Raw genomic sequence first — 16,661 nt, forward strand, 5'->3', positions numbered from 1 at the left:
ACTGGGTTCGAGCCTCAGCATCACAAAAATTATCAAAATAAAGGCATGCTGTTCATCCCAACTACAAAAAAAAATTATTTACTTAAAAAAAAAGAAATTATACTCACTTCTTTTGGAGTATGATTATCAGCAATTCTCTGACCTTCAAAGAGAAACCTGAGTGAATTCATTGGAACTCCCTAAAAAGGTTAAAAAAAAAAAAAAGGAAAAAGTATACGTATGTACATATACACAAACAAATCTCAGAAGAAATAATACGAACTTTGATCCACAAAAAGCAAGTATGAAAGCCTTAAACAAGCTACAACAGAATTTAAAACTACACAGCTAATTCAATCATAATACCATACACTGAGTACCAACTATCTGTACCAAATACTTTATACACATAATCAAAAATGTTCTTCATTTTCATTTTCTAACTAGGAAAACTTAAGGCTTGGAGAAAACATAGTTTGCTAGGAACTTTAGCCTAAATCTTCTAAGTCTGTGCTCTTGACCACTATTCTGTTCATTTTCCCCTTAAAACCCATGAGCTAGCATAAAACAAAATCAGAAATTAGATGAGATCCTCAACAGCTTCCAACAATACAAGCAAACTTGGTTTTAAATAGATTAAATCATTGGAATTTGTCAAGAGCACAACAGCTAGCCAGCCAGATAAGCTAAGACGAACCTATAATGGCATAGAAGGTACTTCAAATATCATAAAACATATTGATTATATATTTTTTTCTGATCACTTACTGAACAGTAATAGCTAAAAGTGGAGAGGTGTCTCATTTAAAGGGAAGTAACTGAAAGTAAATACAAATCAAGAATCTTTTAGTTAGTTCAAAACTATTACGACAGTTTTGCTCCATATCTAATATTAAGATTTTCACTGTGGGTATTTAAACACTGTCCCAAAATACCCAAAGAAATTAAAACTATTTCTTAATATGCACTATTAACATAAATATATGAGACCATGAAAACTTACCCTTCATTTGATTTAAATTCCTTCCAAGGTTATATAAATAATAAAGTGGGTGACAAAAGCAGAATATTCTTTGATTCACAGAATTTTTAAAATTACCTTATAATAAAATCAAAAAAGTTCCTACAGGGCTTTAGGATTATATATAGCTCAGTGACAGAGTGTGTTTCCAGTAATGTGAAAAGCTCTGTGTTCAACCGACAGCATTTCCTCTCCCCCCAAAAAAAAGTTTCCATGGAAACCAACCAATCTATAAAATAAAAATGATAAAATAATTGAATAAATAATTAAGTTTACAGGTTGGACACAGTGGCACATGTCTGTAATCCCAGTGACTCAGGAAGTTGGGGATTAAAAGTTTGAGACCAGGCTTGGCAACTTAGCAAGACCTTATTTTAAAAAATAAAAAGTACGAGTAGTAGAGCACTGCTGGGTTCAATCCCCAGTGATTCCAAAAAGAAAGAAAAAGAAAAAAGAAGTTTATGACTTTCCACTCACAGGTAAGTGTTGCACAGTTCAGATAAATGCAATTTCTTATTTCTTGTATATCATTAAGCTAAGGGAAAAATTACCAAGCGTCTATAACTAAGTATAAAAAGGTTTTCTAAAGACTGTAAAGTTACTCTGAACCTTGGCAAAGATTCTACTAATGTTATAATTTTCTCCCAAAACCTAGTACCTTGAACTTTGGGGTCAATTTTTAGTTTTCACTTAAGCTTTGGTTTACCTCTTTACTTTGCACTGTTTTTCCTCAAAAATCAATTCCCTATAGATGAGGTAAAAGAAACTATATGAATTATCTTCAGTTGTTGCAAAGATTAAATACATTTTTCTTAGGTACTTATAGTATCATGTACATGATTATTCAATAAATGTGAGTAAATTCTACCTCAGTTTTAGCTCACATCAAAATTATTACAAATGAAAATTAGTTGAGACCCAATTAATAAGATTTTACTGAACTTACTAATTAAAAGCTATAACAAAAGATAACAATGGTATATATTGTTTTACTGTTTTTATGTTTTTGTAGGGGCAAAGGGATAGTGGGGATTGAACTCAGAGCCACATCCCCAGCCCTATTTTCTATTTTATTTAGAGACAGGGTCTGAGTTGCTTAGAGCACCTCGCCTTTGCTGAGGCTTGGTGTTGAACTCAGGATCCTTTTGCCTTAGTCTCCCAAGCTGCTGGGAGTACAGGCATACACCACTGCACCCGGCTGTTTTACTAATTTTAACAACTAGTCTCTGACTTCTGATACAAAAATTCTATCTAAATTAAAAATTTTAATTGTTAAAAGTAAACCTTCGGGCTGGGGATGTGGCTCAAGCGGTAGCGCGCTCGCCTCGCATGCGTGCGGCCCGGGTTCGATCCTCAGCACCACATACAAAGATGTTGTGTCTGCCGATAACTAAAAAATAAATATTAAAAATTCTCTCTATCTCTCTCTCACACTCTCTCTAAAAAAAATAGTACATGTCTAAATAGCAATAATATTAAAAAAATAAAAATAAATAAAAAAATAAAAGTAAACCTTCTAAAGAAAAACCTACAGGATGAGCCAGGCACTGTGGCACATGCCTGCAATCCCAGCTAAAAGAGGTTGAGGCAGGAGGATCACAAATTCAAAGCCAATCTCAACAATTTAGAGGGACCCTATCTCAAAGTAACAGTAAGAGGCTGAGAATGTAGCATAGTGGTATTGTGCCCCTGGCTTCAATCTTCAGTACTACACACACCAAAAAAAAAAAAACCTACAGAGTATATAGCTCAGGGGCACAATGCTTGCCTAGCATGTGCAAAGCCTTGGCTTTAATTCTCAGTATCAGAAAAAAATACAAATTTTTAAATTAAGAAAACGCCCTACAGCCAGGTGCAGTGGCGCATGCCTGTAATCCCAATAACTTGGGAGGCTGAGGCAGTAGGATCACAAGTGCCAAGCCAGCCTCAGTCAGCATCATAGAAAGACCCTATCTCAAAACAAAAAATAAAAAAGGGCTGGGGATGATGTGGTTCAGTGGTAAAGCACGCCTGGGTTCTATTTCCAGTACCTCAAAAAAAAAAAAAAAGCCCTACAATACCTGAATTGATATCATGTAATACAATTAAATATTTTTAAAAATTCAACTTAACAGACACCGATTAAACATATTTCTTACAAATTATTTTAAATCATAATTTCATTTAGAAGTAAAGCTTAGTTATTTCCTATTTAATTTCAACTATATTTACTAAAAACTATTTTACTAACAAGGATAATAATGAATAACATTTATTAAGCATTTTTAAGTATCGTGTTAAGGACTTTTGTAGGCTATTTCAAAGATTTTTGTGAGGTGTTACTACAATATCCTTTACTAATGAAGGCAAAAGCAGTGGCATAGCCCAAATATGAATCAGGTAGGTTAAAGGAATTAGTTATTGTTCTAATGATGTAATTCATGAAAACCAAAATCCATGAGGATTTGGTATTAATAAATTAAGAAGACTTTCATGCAGATTTTTTGTTCATTTTGTATGCAGTGCTAGGGTCAAACACAGAACTTCACACATCGTAGGCAAGTGCTCTACCTCTGGGTAACATCCTCAGACCCTAGGTTTTCTTTCTTTCTTTTTTTTTTTAATATTTTTTTAGTCATACATTGACACAATATCTTTGTTTATTTATTTTTATGTGGTGATGAGGATTGAACCCAGGGTCTCTCCCGTGCGAGGGGAGCACTCTATCACTGAGCCACAACCCCAGCCCCCCCACCAGGGTTCTTTTAAAAAAAAATTCCTTGGTGTTGAAAATATGGATGGAATCAGCAGCACATAGTAATGTTAGTCCTATGTAAAAAGATAATATACTAATAATATTATTACTTAAATTTAACATTTGGCTAAACATTGATGATTAGAAGCACAGAGAAATGTCATAGAAATCACCAAAAATTACTTGCCTTTCTTGTTATATAACTAGTAAGCCATCAAGATAGAAGCATTCACTTGAGATATCTTTACAACAGAGTTAAGTTTTCAAATGAGTTGGCATCTTATGAATTCAAACTTTTAAAAATAGGCCACAAGAGGAAAACGGAAATTAAACAGAAAATGATAAAATTAGAGTGCTTTCCTTGAGCTCCTAAGGTGACAATAATAAAACAGATCATTTTGTCTTTTGACAACCTTTAGTTAAAAGAAAAAAAAAACATAGGGCAAACCATTGTATTCAATACCATAATTTACAAACCTGTCTTTGACAATATGATTCTTTGAGTTTCTTGAGATGTGTTGTCATTTTCACTTTGAAGTGAATCTCACTGCTATCCTATGAAGATAAAAGAAAAACAATTACCCTCTTTTTATAAACTATTTACTTGTTTGAACCAAATTATTTAATTATACATGTAATATAAATAGAAACATAAACCAATCATCTTTATTTTTCCACCAAGATATTCTTCTTAGCATTCCTAAAAGGTTTTATAAAATACTGTAATCATCCTCAAAGGTGTTTTATATCCATTACAAAAGAAACTTAATAAAACAAAGATATCTGTCTTAGGTGTTAAAATGATCAGTCTAAGTATGTACATGGAAGAATGTGTTCCTTCATAAATGCACGTCTATGAATACACAATAAGAACAAAAACATAGAAGACAAAAAAATTATACCTTACTGATAATTAGGAAAATGGAGAAATAACAAAAATGTTTTACTTATCACACTGACACAAAATTTAAAGATTGATAATTTCCCAAACATGTGGGGAACTGGTACAATCTAATCAGAAGACTCCACAATGCCACCAATTCTGTCTTTTGTCCTTTAAAAAAGAAAAAGTAACTATGGAGAAACTATGAATATTCATCCTCCAACAGTTTTCAGCTTACCATAACTAACACCTCAGAAAGAATCAATAAGATGCAGACTAGAGTCCAAGGAAATGAGGTGCCGGAAGAGGCCAAAGTGTGGAGGTGGGATTAGGAAAAGGGCTGACAGGTTCTTTTGTTTAAGGGTAGCCCTAGAATTACCAATTAATGATATTCATTGTATTTGTCCCTGAAGCATAAGAGTTAACAGTAAATTTCCATTTGGAGAAATTAAAATATGAGGCGTCCCCCCAAAAGCTCCTATGTTAGTGCAAGGATACTTGGAGGTTAAATGTTTGGACTGTCAGAGCTGTAATCAATCTAATGGGTCCATTCCTAAGGTCACTAGGAGTGTGCACTGTAAGGGTTCATCTGCCCTGTGGTCCCAGTCCCTTTATCTCCATTTCCTGGTTGAGGTGAGAGGAGAAGTGCTCATCCACCATGCCCTGAGGTTCTACCACGATGTTCTGCCTCACCTTGGGCCCAGAGCAATAGAGTCAGTGACCTTGGACTGAAGGTCTGAAATGGGAGCCAAAATAAACCTTCTTACTTGTCCTTGTCAAGTATTTTGTTCACAACAACAAAAAGCTGACTAACACATAAGGTAGTCTAAACCTGCCTAGCAGAATAATTTTAAAATACAGTATCTGCTTCTTCTACCTCCAAAAGATGCATGTACAGTAAATGAAAATGCCATTTTTAAATAAATGTGCCTTACTTAAACCTTTATTTTTCCTGTGAGAGAAATTACGTACATGTTGGAAGAGAAAGTCAAAGGAGAAAAATAATGAAACTCACCTGTCCAATTACTTTGAGTTTAATGTATTCTCCTTCTTTCTTATCCCCCAAATCCTCAGTTGAAGGTTTTGCCTCCTGAAAGAAAAGTAAATTTCAAAATAAAAGCTCTTACATGCAATTTCAATTACTCATTTATGAGTATCCATTCCTTTCCCTCAGGGTACAAAATCTATACCTGGGCATACAAAGAACATTTATTTTCTCTGCCAGGCAAGCAAAAAGGGTCCTAAGTCAATTATTCTCCCAAACACTGGTTCACTACAAATCAAGCAAGAGGTCTCTTTGAGTATATACCACAATATGGGATATAACTTTACCATGCATCAAAATCATCTGGAGGACTTGTTAAAACAAACAGCTGGGCCCCATCATACTTTCTATTCTGGAATGGAAATAAGAATGAATATGTTTCTAACAAATTACCAGGTCATACTGATTTGCTAGGTAGAGAAACCATTTGGAAACTAGAGGAAGTGAATCCTTGGCAAATTTTTTTTTAGTTTTGTTTTTATTTTTTTTAGTTTTTTGTGGTCATAGCACATGATAGGCAAGCTCTACTAGTGACCTATATCCTCAATTCATGTATTCTTTCCTATTTTCTTTCTTTCATGTGTATGTGTGTGATTGTGGGGGTGGAGCGGTGAGGATTGGGGGTCAAGCCCAGGCCCTTGAGCATGTTAGGCAAGCTGTATACCACTAAACTACATCCCTATCCCTTTTTATTTTTGGACAGGGTCTTGTTAAATTGCCTGGGCTGCCCTCAAACTTGTATTCCTCCTACCTCAGTCTTCCAAGTCACTGGCATTACAGCAGTTTGCCACCATGCCAGGTCATCCTCCACAGATCTCCCCACACCTGTTTTAGGAATGGAACCGAACCCAAGAGCACCACACCACTGAGCTACATCCCAACCCTTTTTATTTTGACACAGTAGTCTCACAAAGTTGCTCAAACTAGTCTTAAACTTTCAATTTGCCTGCCTCAACCTCCCAATTAGCTGAAATTACACAAGTGCCACTGTGCCCAGCTTCTTCTCCATGAATTCTGAATTCTCCTCCAAACATTACGAATCCAAGATTATCTTCTCACAGCCTATCCTGAGGTGTTTACTACCAAAGGAAAGTCAAATAGGAAAGTACTAGCCTAATATAGAGCCAAAAAATCAGTTTTATGTCATCTATTAGTTTAAACTATCTGAAGCATTACAATCCAAGTTTAGAAGAAAAATTTTAGGAGAACTGAACTGGAACTGGGGAAAAAAACACACACACACACACAAACAGAATAAGTAGAAAAACAAAAGTCCATTGACAAATAAAAAAAATTAAGGGCTGCGGATGTGGCTCAAGCGGTAGCGTGCTCGCCTGGCATGCATGCGGCCCGGGTTTGATCCTCAACACCACATACAAAAACAAAAGATGTTGTGTCCGCTGAAAACTAAAAAATAAATATTAAAATTTCTGTCTCTCTATCTTAAAATTAATTAATTAATTAATTAATTAATTAAAAATTAAAAAAATAAGTAAATCGTTTTTATTAAAGGAGTATCCTATGTGCTATACCTTAGTTAGGCCACCAAATTATCCACTTATTTAATATATACTCTTCTATCATTCATACTAATTTAAAAGAGTTAACCCATACTCAGTAACAATATAACTAACCATATTGTATCCTGCAAGTTAAAAAATCACAGAATCATTACCTATGTATCTCACGCCAGTAACTTTAACAAATTCCTTAACAATCAAATATTAAGAGAACGTATTAAACTAGACGTAGATTTTTACTTGAGGTAGTCTAGGGAAATGCTTAGAAAACTGAATTGATTCATTAGTATGAATCCTTGCTGGTTTTTCATTAGGCAGTTTTGCTTTCAACATTTGCTGAGTATTAATATTACAGTAGTGATCAATCTTAACCTTCTTTAGAGAGACAGTATTTCACCTGAAACCAGAAGACTGTCTTCAAATACCATCTCACCGAATTTCTATGACTTATATTCTTAATAAACAGTTGCTTCTACCTTTAAGTATCTAGAGGGCAAAGATAGCTTATTATTTATTACAGTGAAGGGCAATAAAAAGCACCCAAGCCTTGAAGTCCTCTTTAACTGGAAGGAGAGGGGGTGGAAACAGCTTTGTTTAAGTTAACAAAAAGGAGGGCAGGGCCCCTCCCCTAGCAGCAATACATCAGCACAATAGGAGTGATTCCCTCCAGTGTTTCTGGAGGGTAACTAAGAGGTTACTCAGAAGAAAAAGAATTTTTCCCCTCCTCCAATCCACCAGCTTCTCTGATTCTAAAACTACTAAAATCAAAAGCATAAATGGGATTGTGGCTGGGATTGTGGCTCAGTGGTAGAGTGCTCGTCTAGCACGTGAGAGGCCTTGGGTTCGATCCTCAGCATGACATAAAAATAAGTAAATAAAATAAAGGTTTGTGTCCAACTACTTCTAAAAAAATAAATAAATAAAGATGGCTTCCAGTACTTTAAGGTCTGAAAGAACCAAATCCTACAGCACAGCATTCAATATTTCCATCACCAAGCTCAACTCTTATTTTTCCCTCACCATTCATTTATAAACCCAAAGATTCTGATAAATTGGACTAGTTGTCCATCAGCAATATTCAATCTTCCATCCTTTAGGGCCCCAGTTTTTTTTTTATTTCAAACATATACATATATATATATATATGTGTGTGTGTGTGTGTGTGTGTGTGTGCGCGCGCGCGCGCGCGCGCGCACACACACACACACACACACACACACACCCTCTCTTGGCCTTTCCTGAAATTATCTCAAGAGAGAAAAGTCTACTCCACACATAAACTGAAGTTCATCGTAAAAAAATAAAAATAAAAAATAAAAAAAACCCTCTTATAGCCAGGCACAGTGGAACACACTGGTAATCTCAATAATTTGGCAGACTAAGATAGGAGCATCTCAAGTTTGAGGTGAGCCTAGGCAACTAAACTAGATTCTGTCTCAAAAAAAAAATAAAAAATAAATAAATAAAAAGGGAAGGGGATGTAACAATAACCAGTACCACCCCAAAACAACAACCCCCCAAAAAAAAAAAACCCTCTTCTAGGAACCATAGCATCCTCCCAACCATTCTCTTCCTTTATTTGTTCCTATTTTCAATTTGTTCATATATTCTACAGTATTTATTCAACTACTCCCCTCTTGACCTGACTTATCTAGTTGTTGTCCTTATCTTTTCTCAATAGTCAAACCTCTCACAAGAGTACTAAGATTTCCTATTCCATTTTCACTCTCAACCTACTGTAATCTGGTTTGTGCTTTACCATCCTGCTCAACATTGCCCTTGCCAATGGCTACCAGCTAGACACCTTACTATAAATCCAACACTTTCAAGTCTCATCTTTAACTCTAGAAAACACAGATGCTGGTGACTTCTTCCTTGAAAACTCTTGTTTTCAAGATTCCATTTTCTCATTTCAGCCACTTCCTTTGCATCACTGACCTTCAACCCTCTGCTTTTTCCTTTGCCTCCCTGGGTGTCCCATGATTTCAACAATCTCTTAGATACTAATGACTCACAATCATTCTTTCCAACCTGACAACTTTACTGAGTTTGACTCTTTTTTTAATCAAAGTACCTGAACATCTGTTGTTGAATGTCCCTCAGGTACCTTGCCATAAAAGTGTCCAAAACTAAACTTATTATCTCTAACAGCTTTAAATCCTCTTTCTGAAAACCAAACTATAGGGCTGAGAGTATAGGTAGCTCAGTAGCAGAACTCAGGTTTAGTATGTACAAGGCCCTGTGTTTGATGCCCAGCACCAAAAGAAAAAAAAATTACAACTCCTCTTGGATTCCCAATTACAATAAGTGGTTACCATACATTCAGCTGCCCAGAGAAACTTACCTATAGAAACTTGGAATCATCCTTGGCTACTCTTCACCTCTTAAACTTCATACCTCATCATTCTGATAATGCTTGCTGGCTCTTGAGCTCCTCTAATTCTCTCCATTCTACTATAGCTTTAGTTCAGGTATTCACCAATCAATAATGCTACTAGAACAGCCTTTACAGACACCCCCAGTCTTGCTCCCTCCAATTAAATCTCCAAACTGCTACAAGAGCCATCTCTCTAAAATGCAATCTGATCTGCTTAAAATCTTCAAGATGAAGCCAGGTGTGGTGGCACACACCTGTAATCCCAGAGGCTCAGACGTCTGAAGCATAGGATTGCGAGTTCAAAGGCAGCCTCAGCAACTTAGCAAGACCCTAAGCAGCTCAGTGAGACCCTGTCTCTAATAAAATATAAAAAAGGGTTGGGGATATTGCTCAGTGGTCCTCTGAGTTCAATCCCTAGTACCTCAAAAAAAAATTTTTTTTTTCAGGATTAAATTCAAACTCCTTTGCTGATATAACACTGTCATTTATGTGCTGGTCCCTGCCTCACAATCCAACTTACCTCTCTCTGCTAGTATAGCCTATCCTACAGTCATAATAAACTGTAACAGTTCCTTGAACATGGCATCCTCTCTACCTTATCTCAATTATCTCTGCACATGTTGATCTCCTCTACTTGGAATGTACTTTCTCATGCTACTCCCCTTTCAAGACCACTCAGACATCACTTTCTACAAAAATGATTTCCCCATTACCCTCTTAAATGCTCACATACTGCTTACTTTATCTATTATAACCATGTGTTTGCATATCTAAGATTTGAGTTCCTTATTAGTATGTCCTTTATATTTCTGGTCAAGGATAGAGCCATTACTCTGAAGATATTCAACAAATTAATGTTTTCAAGTGAGGCATAGTGGTGCATGCCTGTAATCCCAGCAACCCAGAAGGCTCAGACAGGAGAACTGCAATTTCAAGGCTAGTCTAAATAACTTAGCAAGACCTGGTCTCAAAAATAAAAAACATAAGCCGGGCACAAAGGCGCACACATGTAATCCCAAAGACAGGATGGTTACTTAGGATGGTCACTTGGGAGGGTTACTTGGGAGGCAGAGGATTACAAATTGAAAATCAACCTTAGCAACTTAGTGAGGCCCTAAGCAACTTAGCAAGACTCTTGTCTCAAAATAAAAAATAAAAAGGGCTGGGGATGTAGTCAGTGGTAAAGCATCCCAGGTTCAATCCCCAGTACCAAAAACAAATAAATAAAGCCAGGCACAATGGCAAATGCCTATAATCCCAGCAACTCAAGAGGCTGACATAGGAGGATCACAAGTTCGAGGTCAGCCTCAACAACTTAGTAAGACCCTGACTCAAAATAAAAATTAAAAGGTCTGGGGATATAGCTCAATGTAAAGTGCTCATGAGTTCAATCCCCAGTACCAAAAAAAAATAAAATAAATTTTAAAATAAAAAGAGCTAGAGATGTAGCTCAGCACTAAAGCACCCCTAGGTTCAATCCCCAGTATGGGAAAAATATATATATATATAAGGTTTTCTATGACAGGTTTATATGCATTGTCTTCTTTACAAATTTACAAACGTCTAAGCTATTTCACCTTCATAGTCTCTATAATACCAGGAAATACAAGGCAATTATTGAAATGTTCACTGAATAAAGCTGACAGCACTATTATAGGTTTTACCATAAAACTTTACTCACATCATACTTCTGTATATAATCAACAGTTTAAGCAAAAATATTTTCAGTTTTTTATATTCATGGTTGCAAATAAGAGATACTTTACTAGGAATGATGGCACAAGTCTATAATCCCAGGAGGCTGAGACAGGAGAATCACAAGTTTGAGGACAGCCTGGGCAACTGAGGAAGCCTGTAGTCTCAAAACAAAATTTAAACCAGGCAAAGTGGCACACACCTATAACCCCAGCAAATCAGGAGGCTGAGACAGGAGAATCACAAGTTTGAAGCCAGTCTCAGCATCTTAAAAAGACCATATCTCAAGATACAATAAAGAAGAGCTGGGGGTGTAACTCAGTGGTGGAGTGCCCCTGAACTAAATCCCCAATATCATAAAATCAAAATTTTAAAAATTTAAAGAACTTGGGAAAAAGGACTGGGGATATAGATCAGTGGGAGAGTACCCCTGGGTTCAATCCCCAGTACCAAAATAAACAAATAAATAAAGGGCTGAGGATGTGGCTCTGAGGTAAAGAATGGGACTACCATACACAAGGCAAGGCCCTGTGTTTGATCCCCAGTATGAGAGAATAGGGGTGGGGGGGCAGACAGACACACACAGAGACAGACAATGACTTCACTTCAATTTCATAAGAAAGTGTCAACATTAGGATTTGAAATTTCCAAAAATAAACTGCCATCTTCCCTAGGCACTCCATTTTGGTGATGTCTTCCCAATGTTGAATCACTATAGTAACAGATATTATCTATACCATTTGTTTTACAGTAGCCATGCTTGTTTAATAGTCATCAGCTTTTTTTTTTAAACTTTTTTTTTTAATATTTATTTATTTATTAGTTATTGGCGGACACAACATCTTTGTTGGTATGTGGTGCTGAGGATCGAACCCGGGCCGCACGCATGCCAGGCGAGCGCGCTACCGCTTGAGCCACATCCCCAGCCCGTCATCAGCTTTTTTGTGTGCTATTTGTCTTTTATTTATTTGTTTGTTTGTTTGTTTATTCATTTATTTTTTGTGTGGTGCTGAGGATCGAACCCAGTGCCAGTGCCAGTGCCTCTCACATGCTAAGCGAGCACTCTGCCACTGATCCATACATAACCCTGTTTTATCTTTTCCTTTAACAAACGAGCCTGGAAAATGAGAAGATCTTGAACAAAAAAAGCTAAAGTTTGTCTTCAGTGATCTCAGTCAGTGTCTTTTGTATGCTTTCTTTGAAAGAAAAGAAAAGAAAAGAAAAGAAAAGAAAAGAAAAGAAAAGAAAAGAAAAGAAAAGAAAAGAAAAGAAAGACAATACAGAATAAATAGTATGGCACAATGGTTACAAAACAGTGAAAGTATTCAGCTCTGGGTCTGGGACACTTGATCATCAAAGAAAAGAGAATTCCAGAGAGGGCTGGTTGATTCAGCTGGAAATGGTACACACAGCCCCAGAGCAGAAGAAACTAGGGATGGAACAAAAAATAAGTGTATGTGCTAAAACCCGTAATCTTTCAGGTCTGGGTCATTCAGAGATTGACCCTTGATAACTGGAGTTACAGATCAAACAGCTTGCAAATAGATGTCTGGGTCTGGAAAGAGGGCTAGACTGGAATAGATATGAAAAATAACAGTTCTCATTTACAAAAGTACAAAAATCATAAAAAGGAATGTATTATGCCATTTCAAAGTCAAAACAAGATCTGTGCAAAGATGCACTCTGGCAACCAGTTCCTTGGCAATTCAGTCACATGGACATATCATCAAACTTAACAGTCAAAGACTGTTCATTGTTATTGAAAGAGGAGAAATTCTGCAGAAACCCCAAAACAAATTAAAAATTAATTTTCTCTTATTTGGTGATATTAGCATGTTAATTTTTAAAGATATAACAATAGAATTATGGTTATGTTAAAAGAAAAAGTCCTCCTTCAGAGATACATACTGAATATTTACAAACAAAATGATACAATGTCTGGGACTGGCTTCCAAATAACATGAAGGAGTGGGGTCCCACAGATTAAATAAAATAGGCCACAGGAAGGGTACATAGATTTCACTACATATACACTAACAATTTTATAAAATTTTTCATTAAAAATGCATTCAAGGGGCTGGGGCTATAGCTCAGTGGCAGAGCACTTGCTTAGCATGTGTGAGGCACTGGGTTCAATCCTCAGCACCACATAAAAGTAAACAAACAAAATAAAGGTGTTGTGTCCATCTACAACTAAAAAAAAAAAAATTTTAAATGCACTCAAAAGTGGGTGCGATGGCATATGCCTATAATTCCAGCAACTCAAGATACTCAGGCAGGAGGATCACTCTGGTCTCAAAAAATAAAAGGGCTAGGGATGTAGCTCAGGGATAAAGTACCCCCTCCTGGGTTTCATCCCCAGTACCCCAGTACCACCACCAAAAAAAAAAAAAAAAAAAATGTATGCATCAATTTATTTCACTTTATTTCCTAATAAACAAAGCTTGACAAGGGTTAAACTATATAATCCTAATACTTACATCAATTATTAAAAAGTAAAAACTCAGAATTACAAGAAGCCACTTTCCTCATAATTCAACAAATTTACCAGAATTCCAAAAACACAAAAATACACATATACTTTCATCTTCAAACATAAAATAGTACTGGAGATCTGGAATAGAACTGACCAGATTTAACTCCAAAACTTCAAGATTTAAGTCAAAGTCATCAAGACACTGGGCCTTCTGATTATTTACACTCAACCTTGAATTGTGATAAAAACTAAATAGGCACAATTTATCAGTAACTAAAAATTATAACTGAAAATTTTGCTGGTTTTGTAGACTATGGACCTATGCAAAACCTGGAACAAACTAGGTTGTTTGTATCCAAAATTAGAAAACATCTTCTTTCCCATTCCTACTTACCAGGAGAAACCTAAATTTGCCCAGCTTTTTTAAAAAAAATAAATTTTCTGTGCTGGGGTTGTGGCTCAGCGATAGAACGATCACCTAGCATGTGCAAGGCCCTGAGTTTGATCCGCAGCACCACATAAAAATAAAGAAAATAAAGGTATTGTGTCCAACTACAACTAAAAAAAGAAATATCTTAACAATATACATATATATTTCCTAGCTTTTTAAAAAATATTTTTTCAGTTGTAGTTGGACACAGTATCTTTATTTATTTTTATGTGGTGCTGACGTGTAAGGTGGGCGCTCTACCAATGAGCTACAAGCCCTAGCCCTTTCCTTTTTTCTTTTGAGTTGCTGTGGATCAAAACCCAGAGACTACTAGTCCTTTTCATTTTCTACTTTGAGACAGGTCTCACTAAGTTGTCCAGGCTAGGCTCACACTTGTAATCCTCCTGTCTCAACTTGGAGTAGTGGGGATTATAGACATGTACCATCAGAGTTGGCTCTTATTCCCAACTTCTTTTATGGCCCTGCAACATAGTGCTGGCCAGAGATACAACATATTTTTCTTTTTTTTTTTTTAAAGAGAGAGAGAGACAGAGAGAGAGAGAGAATTTTAATATTTATTTTTTAGTTCTCGGCGCACACAACATCTTTGTTTGTATGTGGTGCTGAGGATCGAACCCGGGCCTGCCAGGCGAGCGCGCTACTGCTTGAGCCACATCCCCAGCCCCAACATATTTTTCTTTCACTTTGTTCTTCCTTCTTTTTCTCCTGCCTAAAACACAAAGTAATTTTTTTGTTTGTTTGTTTGTTTGACCCACAAGGCAAAAAGCATGAAAGTGAATCATAAATTAAGCATGGAGGAAAAATGAGCAGGAAAGGATTGTGGAACTACCTCATTAACCCTTGAGCTAATTATGTCTAGACTTCTTGTTTGCTAAGAAAAATTAACAGCATACGTTCAACCCAGTATGTATCAGACTTTCTGTTATTCAGTCCAAAAGCAATCTTAACTGACACAGAAGGTATTATAAACATGTTTCACTTGACCCAAGTTTAAAACAAATCCTAAACCAGGCACAGGAGCGCATGCCTATAATCCCAGCAGCTGGAGAGGCAGAGATAGGAGGATCACAAATTCAAAGCCAGCCTCAGCAACTTTAGCAAAGCCCTAAGCAACTTAGCAAAACCCTGTCTCTAAATTAAATATAAAAAAAAAAAAAAAAAAATGAAGATGTGGCTCAGTGGTTAAGTGCCCCTGGGTTCAATCCCTGGTACAAAAAAAAAAAAAAAAAAAAAAAAACGCCAGATCCTAGAAAACTACTTCAACGTGCTTCAAAAGAAGAATGGATAAATAAGTGGTAGTCACACAATGCAATGCAACACAGCAACAAGATCTAATAACACTCAACTACACAAAATGTTAATGGACAAATCTCTATAAACAATATTGAACAAAAGAAGCTAGACCCAGAAGTACATCCTGTATGTATATATTTATAAAATATTGTAAGTACAAAAACAGACAAAATTAATATATATGTTTTAAAGTTAGGACGGAGGCTCCTGATCTGGGTACAAATCGCACAGATGTGTTATTTCTGAAAATCTAGCAAAACTTACATCAATGTGCACTTGACTGTAAGTATAATAATCTTTAGTAAAACCATTAAAAATAACTGGCCTTAGATACTGAGAACAGAGCACAGAACTCCACCCTTCCTTCCTTCAAGATTCTCATTAGCACAGACAAGGGAACTGAATGCAAAAAAATAAGTCAAATACATACACACATACAATATGTATATATTTTATATATACACACACCTTTAAATAGTTATATTTAGAGAATACACAAATTTTTAGTTGCAAAACTGTTGCTCAACAATAGAATCCATGTGAACTTTCCTACAAGACTTTAAGAACTAGAACAGTAACAGAATTATCAAAAAAAAAAAACCCACAATTTCAGGAAATTCCAAAATGGAATGCTGAGGATGTCAAGACAAAACCATCCATAACAATCTCAATGTCCTGGAAGAAGTAAATCATTCAATTTTGGATATAAAGTTACCAGGTCTATTGTTAAGAGAAGATAAAGTATGCAAAAACATCATATTAAAAAAAAACTATTTTTATGTTTTTGATGGGGATATAGCTCATCTGGTAGAGTGCTTGCCTAGCATGCACAAGGCCCTGGGTTCAATCCCCAGCACCACCACCAAAAAAAAAAAAAAAAAAAAAAACACCTATTCTGAGACAACCAATGCTTCCTCAATAACAAAACAATACCAAGGAATCAGAAACAGAGAGAGGATACTCGCTACTTCATGTGTTTGAGGCAACCTTCCAAATCTAGTGTCTAAAATAGTGCTGACAACATAACAACATTTAATATTTATTAATGAATGTGGCTGACCACTTATTCCTTCAAAAAAATGAAGTACCCATTCACTATACTGGCATTATTGGGGGAGGGGGATGAATAAAGCCTGATTTCCAACTTTCAAAAGCAAATACATTAATGGAAAAAGATATTTAAAATG

The 16,661-nt window shown here is 36.0% G+C and overlaps 1 protein-coding gene across 9 annotated transcripts in view; it reads right to left on the bottom strand.

The window, feature by feature from the left end:
* Window positions 1-16,661, bottom strand: part of SUMO1 (small ubiquitin like modifier 1) — a 94,246-nt gene that overhangs the window by 9,911 nt on the left and 67,674 nt on the right. For 5 of the 9 annotated variants that reach the window (XM_081261590.1, XM_081261596.1, XM_081261593.1 and 2 more), the window contains exons 2-4: window positions 5,633-5,707; window positions 4,212-4,289; window positions 108-179 (exon numbers count right to left, since the gene is read on the bottom strand). In XM_081261590.1, coding sequence (XP_081117716.1) covers window positions 108-179; window positions 4,212-4,289; window positions 5,633-5,707 — 225 coding nt within the window. The remainder of the gene's footprint in view (window positions 1-107; window positions 180-4,211; window positions 4,290-5,632; window positions 5,708-16,661) is intronic. The other 4 variants (XR_014018040.1, XM_081261595.1, XM_081261591.1 and 1 more) reach the window with 2 other exon arrangements.

This window comes from Spermophilus citellus (assembly GCF_964194105.1).
Source record: "Spermophilus citellus genome assembly, chromosome: 11".
NCBI lineage: Eukaryota > Metazoa > Chordata > Mammalia > Rodentia > Sciuridae > Spermophilus > Spermophilus citellus.